This window comes from Diceros bicornis, chromosome 8, assembly GCF_020826845.1.
Source record: "Diceros bicornis minor isolate mBicDic1 chromosome 8, mDicBic1.mat.cur, whole genome shotgun sequence".
NCBI classification, from domain to species: Eukaryota; Metazoa; Chordata; class Mammalia; order Perissodactyla; family Rhinocerotidae; genus Diceros; species Diceros bicornis.
Window position 1 is genome coordinate 37,973,669 of NC_080747.1, and position 13,749 is coordinate 37,987,417.

At 35.1% G+C, this 13,749-nt stretch overlaps 1 protein-coding gene across 2 annotated transcripts in view; it reads right to left on the reverse strand.

Moving 5' to 3' along the window:
* GABRA2 (gamma-aminobutyric acid type A receptor subunit alpha2) overlaps window positions 1–13,749 on the reverse strand; it is a 124,829-nt gene that overhangs the window by 53,473 nt on the left and 57,607 nt on the right. For both annotated transcript variants that reach the window (XM_058546994.1, XM_058546993.1), the window contains 2 exons: window positions 2,094–2,314; window positions 61–143 (listed from right to left, as the gene is read on the reverse strand). In XM_058546994.1, coding sequence (XP_058402977.1) covers window positions 61–143; window positions 2,094–2,314 — 304 coding nt within the window. The remainder of the gene's footprint in view (window positions 1–60; window positions 144–2,093; window positions 2,315–13,749) is intronic.

Sequence of the window (13,749 nt, forward strand, 5' to 3'; positions counted from 1 at the left end):
TGCTGCTGCCCATCCCTGATATTACTGACCCAAAACATGTACCCTCATCCCCGTACTTACAACTGCCAAATTTCAGAGGACATGAATGAGCATCCATTGGAAAATCCTCCAAGTGCATGGGACATTCAGCTTGAACTGTAAGCCTAAAAGTCAAAATTCCACTCTTTGTTTAAGTAAATTGGCAAGTCAAGATAAATCACTCCAATTAATGATGAGGTAAGACCTTCATTACAGCATCGTATTAGGCTAATTCACACTTAAATATGTTTTTATTCTGTCACAGTTGGATGATCCTTCAGAAGACATAAGCATATACAAATCTGAGCCCAAGTAACAATATTTATTTACAAATATACTTAACCATTTTGTACTCTGTGTTTTATTAAGAAGTAAAGTTATGCATGCATTTTTGAAGGGCTATTTTCCCATTAACCTCACTATTAATAATTTACATCTTAGAGAAAAAATGAAAGAAAACTCTATCATTAAAAGAATGCCATTTTCCTCATTATCTCATCAACAACTATATAGCAAAACTTATATAAGAATTCAATATGGGCTCACAGGAGCTCCCTTCAGAAATATGTAAATTGTGAATGAGTATCATATACTGTATATAGATTCATGGATATAAATATAGAAATAGATATAGATTCATACATAGATGTATCTCCTGGAAATATCTTGTTGACGTTAGACTGTTGGGTAAATTATGGACACAAATTATGAATGCTAAATAAATATGCTTTCTGTATCTACATGATCACAATAAAGGGTAATCATACCAAATTTATAACGTCATCAATTATTCATTTCACACAAAGTCAAAGTGGATAAAACAGGTACTAAATCGAACTTCTAGAAGAATCTCTATGATGACCAAAACAAATATGGTCAACAATTTATTTATAGCTTATATACTTCTAAGAGAGTATTTAAGTAGAACCCCATGCAATATTTTCAAAAACTCTATGTATTCTCTGTCTATATTTGTTTAAACTCAAAATTTCCAATCATTGTCTCAATCCACTGGAATGATCAAAGTGTAAAATCAACAGGGATACTGCATTTGTATTGCAAGACTCAGAGAGGGAGTCAGAAAGAATAGCTAATACTTCCATTTTAGGCAACGGCTATTTAGTGAGTCCTCAAGAGAGTTCTCTTTAAAGATCAGGACTGTATTATTGCCCCTTCTTAAATAAGTTTCACAACTGAAATCTACCACTAAACATTTCATATGAAATAACAATACAACAAATGCTTGGAATACACATCTGTCTATATATATAATGCTGATGAAAGTTATTCATACTTTAAAGTCTTTATTAGACACTTTAATTTTAAATTATACATCATTTTATTAGATTTGTGTTTGTTTTCTTTGTTACATGATAGAAGCAATTTATTTAACAAAATTAATTCATGGGAATAGTTAGAATAGTTGTTTTTAGATTCAACAACTGTATATTCCTTTAGCTAATTTTTTAAGGTTGAATCATATGAAATTGATGCTACATGACACTTTTTGATTTACAAAATGGCACCTTCATACGATTCAATCTAATACATATGCTTACGGTATCCAATACTTGTAAGGCTTATTAAATAAAAACCACCTCTCTGAACTTAAAAAATATATCTTTCTTTAGAGTATTTTAGAGTAGCTTCATAAGGAGGGTCAAATATTAAATTAAGTAAAAGCTTGCTTAAAAATCACTTAAATTTTTGATGGGATATCTAATGACACATTAAAAATAAAACTTACATGCTAGTATAAAGAAAATTTTAAGTCATGCTATTAAACTGTACTTAATTAAAATGTAGTGTTAAAAGTAAATAGTCAAAAAAATCAACTTTTAATAGTTAAGGTAATTCTTAAGTTTTAAGACACTAAGATGAGAACTAAACTCATAAATACTATTTTATCTTTGTTTTTTTAAATAGCCAAGCATTAACAAAACATACTATGCTACTTCAATAATCTGTTATGAAAATGTTCAACTTAACGCTAATACTTGACAACTAGGTTGGCCAGATTTTTAATGATGGATTTTTCAGTATTTAAATGCAACATACCAAACCTAAAAACATACCTCATTGTGTACAGCAGAGTACCATCATCCTGGATTCGAAGAAGCTTATTCGGCATTGTCATATTATGAGCCACAGATTTTTTCCCATTGTGAAAGAAGGTGTCTGGAGTCCAGATTTTGCTAGCCATTAAATTGTTAAGTCGAAGGATGTTCATAGGACCTTTAAATTTTAATCGTTCATCTTTCCATTTTTGTCGAAAGAAAACATCTATTGTATATTCCTGAAATATAAAATAGGAATAAAATAAAATATTGTTTTCTTTTGAAAACAATAAATGCTTTTGATACAAGGACACTATAAAATTCCAATAAAAATAATAATATAAATATTTTAAAAAGAAAGAAAGCTAGGGCCGGCCCCGTGGCTTAGCGGTTAAGTGTGCGCGCTCCGCTGCTGGCGGCCCAGGTTCGGATCCCAGGCACGCAACGATGCACCACTTCTCTAGCCATGCTGAGGCCGCGTCCCACGTACAGCAACTAGAAGGATGTGCAGCTATAACATACAGTTATCTACTGGGGCTTTGGGGAGAAAAAAATGAATAAAATAAAAATAAAAATCAATACAGAGCATCCAAATTCGATAATGCCAGAGCAGGGTCTAGACATGGGAAAGAATAAAAAAAAAAAAAAGAAAGCTATATTGAGAGAGGTAAATTTTGAATCAGAAAGGTCATTCCTTTATCTTATAAATAAATGTTGCCACTTACAATGGGACAAAGCATATGTATTTACACAATTAGCTACATATTGTTATGAAAATAAAATAATAAATTCACTTTTTCTGGTCTCTTTCAGTTGAACAAGATCTCAGTCAAATTGCCTTCCTACATCCTATACTTTAGAACCACCTGGAGAGGTGGCAGGCTCAGGGCAGGGTTTGGGTGGATTGTTTTTAAGTCATTAATCTCAAGAAAGAATGAGCAGGCAGCCTTCTCAGTAGCAAAAGAAAGAAAAAGAAACAACTATTAAACACACTGTGAGATCTGTATGAGTCATCATCTCCTGTTGCCAAAGAAACTGCAGAATATCATATTTTTTTAATCCTAAAAAATGTTAAGACATATCGTTAGCAAGAATGTATTAGGGGATGATGATTTTAATAAAGTTTATTTTATGAAATTAGTTGTAATAAAAATACTTGACAAGTTTATCAGAATACAAATATTTTGCAAATTATAACCTCCCTCAGGTTAAAATGTACTTTTAAATATTCATACAGATCAGCTAGTGATCAATTCCTCTATTATTCTCCAATACTTTGTTAGCTGAACCTCTCTCTCTCTCTTTCTATCTCTCAATCCTTCTCTCTCTCAATCCTTTTCTCTCTCTCTCTCATTCCCTCCCCTCCCTCTCCCTCTCCCATCTTCCCTTCCTTTCTCTCTCTATCTCTGCTTTTCTTAGGATAAGAGAATGTGTACATTTTAGATGAGATACACAATCCACAATTGTGATTAATACTGATAATTTATTAGATGGAAAATTTTTGTCAGTGTATGTTTGTGCAAACACTCACATGATAGATAATTAAAACGTTTAATTACACACCTGAGTTTGGACAGTCAGAAACTGCGCTTTGACCACAAAGCCACAGTCATCACATTTGAAAATAAACAACTCAGCAATTAGCAATTTCACTCAACTAAAATTGTGTGTGTAAAAAAGGACAGATTGAAAAGACCATATACTTATGAAAATATCAAATCATTTGTACAAATCTGAATCAAGTAAATTAAAGTAAATGATTCTCAGTGATCTCTCAAAAATTAAATGGAAGAAGGTAATAAGTATCAGCCATAGGTAATGGCATATGAAGAGGAAATGAACAGCGGCTCTGGGCTATGCTCCTAATCCTTGGGAGAAAATTACATAATCGAATCCACCCTCACTCTCTACAGTTTAGTCATTGTTTTAAATGTTTCATTGTATATAAATGGAATTAAATTTTAAAAAAACTAGATTAAGAGATGAGTCTCTGTATATGATAAGTTTTTATGCACATGTTTCTTTCCAAATGTGGTTCCCTCAAATCTAAGCCAAATGTGAATATATATGACATTTACTTTTCCAGGCAAATTGAATGTATTGTACAACTTTTTATAAAACTTCAAATTCAATTTTTCCATTTCTGTAAAATTATGATATGTTTTTTCTGTTTCAGAAGCTATTGTTATGACAATTATTTCCTAGAGACCTACCACATAGGAGATGCAGAAAGTTTACAAAGAGTAAGTTTCAGGTGATCTCTTTTAAAAATTGTTTTCAAGAACATCATCTATTTTTGAGCAAACGCAGTGTCCCAAATGTTCCCCGCCAACCTATCCACTGTGATCTGGGCCTTTTTCTCCCACCCCCACCAGGCACAGTCATGTTATGCTCTAGGCAATTTTAATAATCCCCACTGTTTGCCATTCCTCAAATAGAGCAAGTTCCCCACCTGCCTGGATCAAGAACTCTAGGCACAACCACACTCCCAGTCCCTTGAACACCTGAAAAACACAGTCAGCTCTCTGTGTGTCTTTATCACTCGTAAAGCTTTGCATTACTGCGAGATCATACATTGCAATTACACATTTGTTCCTCTGCCTCCCAACTGGCTTGGAAACCTTCAAGAAAAAGATCATGGCTTTCATTTGTGGATTATTTTATTTTGTCTTTAAACATATAAAAGTGTATAAAGAGGGGCCGGCCCTGTGGCTTAGCAGTTAAGTGTGCATGCTCCGCTACTGGCAGCCTGGGTTCGGATCCAGGCACACACCAACGCACCGCTTCTCCGGCCATGCTGAGGCCGCGTCCCACATACAGCAACTAGAAGGATGTGCAACTATGACATACAATTATCTACTGGGGCTTTGGGGGGGAAAAAAAAAAAAAAGAAGGAGGATTGGCAATAGATGTTAACTCAGAGCCAGTCTTCCTAAGCAAAAAGAGGAGGATTAGCATGGATGTTAGCTCAGGGCTGATCTTCCTCACAAAAAAAAAAAAAAAAGTGTATAAAGAATATTACAAACACCATGTAACCATCACCAGCAAAAATGTCATCACAAATATTACTGAAGACTTCCCTGTCCTGTTTATCCCTTCTCAGTCACATTCCCCTACTCTCTGAGGAAATAATCATCTTGAATTTGGTGTTTATCATTCCCATACATGTACTTACACATTTACTATACAAATATATGTGCTCTGTGTCACATTTTTAACATTTATAGAAATGGTACCGTACTCTGTGTAGTTTTCCAACGCTTGGCTTTTTTCAGTTACATTGTTGAGATCTATTCAAGGCAATACATGTAGTCCTGCAATTCACTTTCACTGCTACATAGCATTTCTTTGTAACAATATTTCACAATATTCATTTTTTCCTTGTCCTTAAATATTTTTTCTATTTCCAATTTGTCACTACTGCAAGCAATTCTGCTATGAACATTCTTGTACAACGCTTTTAGTACAAAGGTATGAGTTAGTCTGGACCAAAGGTCAGCAAAGTTTTTCCATAAAGGGCCAGTTAGTAAGAATTTTAGGCTTTGTAGGCCGTATGGTATGACAACTACTCAACTTGGCTATACTGTGAAAGCCCCCACAGACAATACATAAATGAGTGAGAGTGGTACGTTTCAACAGATTTTGTTCACAAGAACAGGCAGCTGACAGGATTTGGCCTATGGGCCCTAGTATGTCCACCACTGCTCTAGAGTAAATTCATAAGTAGGATGACTAGAATTTATGGTATGTACACCTTCAAAATAACAAGATATTGTTACATTGAAATCCTAAGAGGTGTGTACATTTATAGCCTCACTAGCAGTGCATGAACTTTCTTGTCTCTCTACAACTTGATATAGTTGGATATTTCATTTTAGCCATTATAATTGGTGTGAAATGGTTCAGAGCACTACCATTTGGATTTCTCTAATAACTAATGAAATTTAACACATATTCATATGCTTATTAAACACTCTAGTTTTCTCTTTTATGGATTGTCTGCTCATTTAATTTACTCAGTTTCCTTTTAGGTTGTCTATTTTTTATTGAGTTACAGAAATTATTTAGTATAGAAATTCTTGAGTTATAAAGAATTCTTTATTCTTTCTATATATAAATATTTTCTTAAATACAGAACTCAATAAGAATTATGATAAAGATCAGAAAGACATACAAAATATCATAAATATATCTCTGTACATTTCTTCAAAAGATGTAAAAGTTCTGCTTTTAACATTTAGAATTATTGGAATTAGTGTGTATCATATGAGATAAAGATACAAATTTTTTTTTCAAAGTGAAAAACAACTTTCTAGAAACATTTATTGACTGGTCCATTTTTCCCCCAGATCTGCAATGGCTTTACTCTCATGTATCTATGTTCATATATATGTAGGGATCTATTTCTGAGATTTCTCTTCTTTTCTGTTATCTGTCTATCCCTGCATTGATTCCAAAGTCATGATTACTATAGCTGTATAATAATTATAATTAATAGTATTTTCATTATTGATCAGCCAAAGACACTTTATAATTTCCATTATGACTTTTCTTTTTTTTAATGTAGGAGATATTGTGAAGTACGTTTTTATGTTTCCAAATGCATTGGTTTCTTTTATTTATATTTTTGTCATTGATATTTAATTTTACTGCATTTGTAATAAGAGACTATGCTCTGAAGATACCAATTGTTTCCAATTTATTGAAAATATCTTAAGAGATTTTTTTTGTTGACTCTGACCTTCTTTATCTTTTAATGGTAATTCAGTCCATTTACATTTAATACAATTACTAAAAATACATTGGACATGTCCCCAGGCTATGTTGTTTTTAGCAGGGACAATTAAAATGAAGATAGAAGGGATAACTTACATAGATGTTTCATGATTAACTGATGAAAACAAATAAGCAAAGAACTCTAGAAAATTGAGGAAAAGGAAAAATAAAAGAACACACACATACACACACACACACACACACAAGTACAGGGAGAGAAAAGTATCAAACTATGGGGAAAGAAAATTTAAGAAGCATATAGAGATTATGAGTGTCAAACAGTACTGACAGATCTTGAAAGCTTAGTAGAAAGGACAGTTCAGAAGCCAGAATGCAACGGGTTGAGGAGTAGACAGAGGTTACAAGTGGGGAAAAATTAAAGTACTCTCCCCGTCTCCTGAATTTGTAAATGCCATTAAGGGGAATCAGAGTTTAACCAGTAAAATCTAGAGACTAGCTAATATCATTTAGCTATTGCCATGTAAAAGCCTCCTAAAATGCAGTAGCTTAAAATAGCAAACATTTATTCTTAGCTCAGAAGTCATGAGACTGGGGGTCAGCTAGTCTCACCTGGGCTCAGTTTATCTCAGCTTTCTTGCTCATGCCTCTGTGGGTTAGCTGGCCATTGGCTGATTTGGGCCGCCATCATGTAGGGCCACTGGGGCAACTCAAATCTGTTGCAAGAGTCTCTCATACTCCTCCAGGGACCACTGGGCTACCCTGGGCTTATCTTTCTTATGACAACGGCAGAAATACAAAAGAACAAACCCAAATGCACAAGCCCATTTCAAGTCATGCCTGTGTAATGTCTGTAAACATCCTATAGGCTAAAGCAAGTCACATGGCTGAGTTGAGTGACAAGTATTATAACCAGTCATCCCACTCTCAGTGGGAGGGCATTACAAAGTTAAACGGAAAAGATCTGGATGTGGAAAGCAGTGAAGAATAGGGACTATCATTGCAACCTGTCACACTAGCCTTCTGTGAGAGAAAAAGAAAAGATTTTTGTGAATGAATAAGGGGTTTGAGAGTATCTGAAACCTTGCTTCATCATGTGACTCCAATGAAAGTCACAGGGATCTAATATCAGGGAGGCAGGTTGGATTATAACTTGGTAAATAGAACTGTAATCAACTGTATTGCACCTAAATGAAGAGAGACTCTACGAGCAGAAGCAGGATAATCAGCTTAGAGCAGTGGTTTACAAAGTGGGGCATAACATCCATTTGGGTATAGCAAAAAAATATTAGAATCTTTAGAATTCTTATCTAAACGTAATAAGTAAATAAAGCTTTGCTAATAGATAATACATGGAATTATATGACACTCTGACTGCATCCATAAGTAGATGATAGTCATGTATGTGAGGCATCCTATGGAAAGAGAAGGAGACACAATAGGGAATGTTCAAGTGATGCCTCATTCATTTGCTTTCACTGTACTGTGGTTTGTACTCAAATGAATTTGCAAATTATATACCTAGTTTTGATTATACTAACCAGTGAAAACAGACAAATGGCTTCAAAAAATTATTGCTAAATGACACTGTGGACTGAATAAAATACTAATAATGACACAAGCACAAGAGGACAAGAAGAAAAGGAGATATCATTTCTATGCCTAATGTGAGCTCTTCATTAGCCACATAAAGAATGATGAACTAATCAACACTAAAAAGAAATCTGCAAAAGCAAATTTATAACTGTCAATGAACCTATTTAAAATACAGGTTTACACCCACTGTTTTTAATGATGAGCTTCATCACAAGCACATGTTTTACCTTGAAATACTGGTTAATCATAGCATAAGGCTACTGCAAATAGTAAATTGTTTTAAAAACTAAACATCCAGAACATGAAGACAAACATCTAAAATTGGTGGACGGATTTTAAAAAGTTAGCATGATGGTTCAGTAATCAGTAGCCAATGATGCACTTCTTAAATGTGAATTTACATAACTTTTTCATCTACAGCAGTCATCAAAACAAGTATTAAAATAATATGAATTTAGAATCAGACCTTTGATTGCTATTTATAAAGTATTTAAGAAAGATATTTTAAAATAGAGCACATTTAAATATATTAATTGCTAAAATATTATCATGAATAGCAATCTTAAGTGGGAGCAAAATTAAATCTATTTCATTAATAAATATAATTATTTCTGAAATGATATGTATTTTAACTTTATGTATCTCCAATTTCTGCTTTAGTGCTTATCCTATAATATTTCAACATATTACTACAAAAGATATAGATACACATTTATAAACACATAAACAAATAAATAGAGTTGATTCACTAGTTTTCATGGTTTTGCTTTCTAGATTAAAATAGCAGGGAAAGGAGACATTTCAATCAAATAATATGTATTGCAATCTACTAACTACAACAGGATTTCCTAACAAATTATTTGCATGTGATTCCCATAAATGTATATATAACGCACATTCTCAGTATTTGAAAAGAATATTCTTGAACGTTCCTTAAAATGAATCTGAAGTTCCACGAGTACATACTAATATAGTAATTACTTGATTTGTGTGTTACAAGAAAACTGCCAGGGAGTATAAAACAGTGCAACTTCTTCATACAAATAAGACTTAGACCCAGGAGCCAAGATTCTAAAAGAAATAAATAATATCAACTACAAAATCCCTCAGAGAATACACCAACAACTAAGAACCAAATTTAGAAGGAAACAAAAAAAATTCACAAGAACATATCAGCATGCAGTTATCCTATGGCCTATGTACAGGAGACATGAGACTAACTGTTGGGTGAGACTGAAGAGTTCAAGAATTCATACATTTCGAGATTTGAAAAATTCTTTACAGAAAACTTAATCCAATTTCTCCTTTTTATGGATGGGATTATAGATAAATTTAGTCACATTCCTGTTTCCAAAGTGGTTAGGGGCAGAACTCAGACAAGGATGCAGTTTCCAGTCCAATGTTTTTACTACCACTAAGTATTATTTTCATAATTTGTATTGCAAATAATGAAATGACTCTCTATTGCACAGTTCATTGTATAAACATGATTTCAAGGACACATTAACTTAGTGAAGACAGCATATTTTTTAGTGCCTGGCTACATTAATTATAAGTCAGTGCTTGTAGCCAATTTCTAAAGAATTATATCTACCCACTGAAACATAACCAAAGTGCAGGACTGATCTTGGAGTTTCTTGTTTACTTTGATTTACTGAGTATATTTTAAAGTACAAAAATTTATTCCATTATACCCTTTTTGCTAATAAAGGCTAGTCTCCTCTGCGTAAGTTCCAATCAGTATGTTCCTTCTATAATGAAGAAAAATGTGGTTTATGAAGCAGGTATGTAGCAATTAAAGAAACAACACCCTTGGAATATACAAGAATGGTTAAGCGCAAACACTTTCAGTTGGTACTCAAAGGGGCATGAACAACAAACTTAGCCCAGTATTAGCACTGCAAAAATTGCATAAAGCGAGAAGCTTAAGAACAGATCAGCAGAGCGTCAATAAACCCAATTAGTACAACATCATAAAACCTTATTATGCAAAGAAGCTCACACAAAGAGAGACTGCAGAATACCACAGGTACTTCATGTTCCAACCACGGTGCAGGTAAGATGTCTGGGCTGTCTCTTTGGAACTAGAGGCCAGGCAAGTTTCAAGAACTATTTAGAAACTGATACCAAAGATTCAGATTGTAGGGGCTGGTTCAGTGGCATAGTGGTTAAGAACATGTGCTCTGCTACCACGGCCCTGAGGTTCACGGGTTCAGATCCCAGGTGTGGACCTACACACCGCTCATCGAGCCATGCTGTGGTGGCTTCCCACATACAAAAATATAGAGGAAGAATGGCACAGATGTTAGCTCAGCAACAATCTTCCTCAAGCAAAAAGAGGAAGAATTGGCAACAGACATTAGCACAGGGCCAATCTTCCTCACCAAAAAAAAAAAAAAAGATTCAGATTGTAATACTAGATTCTTAAAATACATCTAATCAAAGTATTCAATATGAATAATAATTATAATATGTTAATTGCAATTCACTTCGACATAATTTGTTACTTAAAATTCATAATAATTTTATTAAATATACAAAAATATCCCCATTTCACAGGTGAGGAATACTTCAGAAGCCATATTCACTTAGCAAAAAAGGAGAAAGTCAAAATTTGAACTCAAATCTTATGCTTCCTATCACCATGCTCTTTTTGTTATACCATACATAAATACAATCCTTGGAGTCAGGACATCAGAATGGAATTTCCTTCTTTCATAGACAAATAAATGAATGCTAGTCATATATTACGGAAGGTTACAGGGAGAATTTACCTGCAGCACTGAGAGTGGAGTTTTAGAATCTTTGTCAAAGTCTTCTTTCCACATTTAAAACTGACTCAAACACAAGATTGAAGGAAAACAATAATAATAAATTGAGTAATGTGAAGTAGATGTTAAGAGCATGGGCTCTTAAGTCAGGTAGACCAGGGTCCTTGACATTGAGCAGGTTATTTAATCTCTCTTTATTTGATTTGACTTATCTGTAAACTAGTGATAATAACAGAACTTACTTCTTGTAAGGATGAAGTGAGATAATATGTGTAAGTTCTTAGAAACAGTTTGGACATCAAGGAAGGTAGAAATCACCTTCAAAGTATCCTTCTGCTCCCATTCCCCACACTCAACAAAAGGTGGCCTGACAAGTGAGGAACGCTCAGCAGCAAAATGTCACAAAGTAAACTGCCAGGGGCAGGGGCTGAGTAGGATGCCACAAGAGGTCCATTAAGGAATAAGCCACCTGTGTCTTTGGTGTTTTGGGAAACAGAGAAGTCCCTGAGAAGAAATCGCAAGGCCCCATGAGAGAGCCTGCATTTATCTACCAGTCATACAAACGGTATTGATCTCCAAGAGAACCACCAACAGAACAAGCTAAGTAAAAATATATTTCCCCCCTTTTTACAATCTCCCTTGTCCTTACCTCAACTCCGGAAGACCTAAAAAGAGGAAAGGAAGAGTAGACCATGGCCTGTCATGCACTGTACATCCCTTAGCTGTGAAGACGGCTGAGAAAAGGAGAGAAGATCTAAATGGCCTAAGAGATTGATCTTTAAATTGGACCGGCTGGACTCTGATATTCGAAAATGAACAGAAAGCTACAGGAGGCACATGAGATACTGTCATGATGTGGGGAAAGAAGATCCAAAGAATGAAGTGTTGCTGAGTTTGGTCAGTTGAATTTCTAAGGCCCCTGGGATGGAGTCCAAATGCTTTCTCACAGCCTCCAAGGCCCTGCATGATCTCTCCCTCCTTTACCTCTCTAGCCTCATGTACGGCAATTCTCCCCCACATACTCTGCCTACCACAGTACTGATACTGCAGGCTCTCTGATGTGTCATGCTCCACCTTACTACCCTTACTCATCTCTGTTGCACTCTCTCTTCCCTATCAACCCCTACAGTTGGCCAACCTTTACTCCACACTGAGAACAAGGACCATGACCACCTTCTTCAATGCTGTGTGTCACCAGCATCTAATAAACTGCCTAGAACACAGGAAATAAACAATAATTAGTCCATGAATGAATGAATGAGAGGAGTCGTTGGAAATTAAATGTTGTAACAAGAATTCTGGGCAACAGAGCTCGAATGGTACATAAGGAGAAAGGCATCAGCAGAGGCAGATGGTAGAAAAACTCTTAGCTATCTCACGGCAAACAGTCACCTGCATGCAGTACCCTAATTCTTAAATTCACAAGTGTAAAGTGTGTCTGTGTAACTATATTAAACTAATCACAGTAGGCATTTATTCTGTATAATAGGTATATTTTAAAGAATGTTGACACATATCAAAAAGAGCCAGGCCATAATAAGTTCTCTGCTAAGAGAGATTTACTTGTTTTAGTTTTATTTGAGGGTGCTTTTACGGCTTTTGGAGGGGCAATTGGCTATAAAGCCCTTCATGATCTGGCTCTGATTTCTTTTCTAGCCTCATTTCCCCCAAAATCCCTAAGAGCATTCTAGGCTCCAGTTACACAAAACTTTTACATTTTTCTAAACTCAACCATCTCTTCCAATTTGTGCTAAAACACTCTGCATGTTATGTAGCTGGCCAATCCTTATTTGTCCTCCTCAGCTGTTTTCTTTTCCTAGAAACCTTCTCAGATATAAATATTCTCTACCTACATCCCCTCTGCTACCATATTAATCCATAAATAATTCAACAGAAGCATGATCACAGTGTTTTAAAATTGATGATTTTTCTTAGCTGTCCCCCCACTACACTGTAAACAGCTTGAGGCCAAACACTGGTTGTATTTAAGTATTTCAGCTCCTGACACTAGGACAGACACAGAGTACGTACTTAGGAAATCTTGCTGAAATGAACAAACACAACTCACGCCTTCCAGTAGTTCAGACTGCAGTAAAGAAGAAAGACACGTAAAGATTTTTCTAATCCAGCGTGCGAAGTCATAAAAATGTGTCAACACCATGTGGTGGAGCACAAGAACAAGAAGGACTGATTCTACTTGGAAAAACATCAGAGAAGATGAAATTTGAGCTTGGCCTTGAATAAATGAAAGATCTCCAGTTGGCAAAGGAGGAGGAAAGCATAACAAGAACAGGGAAAAACATATGCAAGGTCAGAGAGTTGTTCAAGAGGATGGCATGTTCGGAGAACAGTGAGAAGTTCAATGCAATCTTTAAAAATAAAAGCCTCACGGAGAGTTAGAACGCCTTACAGCTACTGCCCTCTGTCTCGCCTCCTCTCCTCAACCACGCCGCTTAAAAAGGTTGCCTCCACTCTTTCTCCATTTCCTCACCTCCCACATGCCTCAACCCACTGCAATCTGGCTGCTTTTACCACGATCAGCAAATACCTCCTTGTTCTTAATCTAATGACAC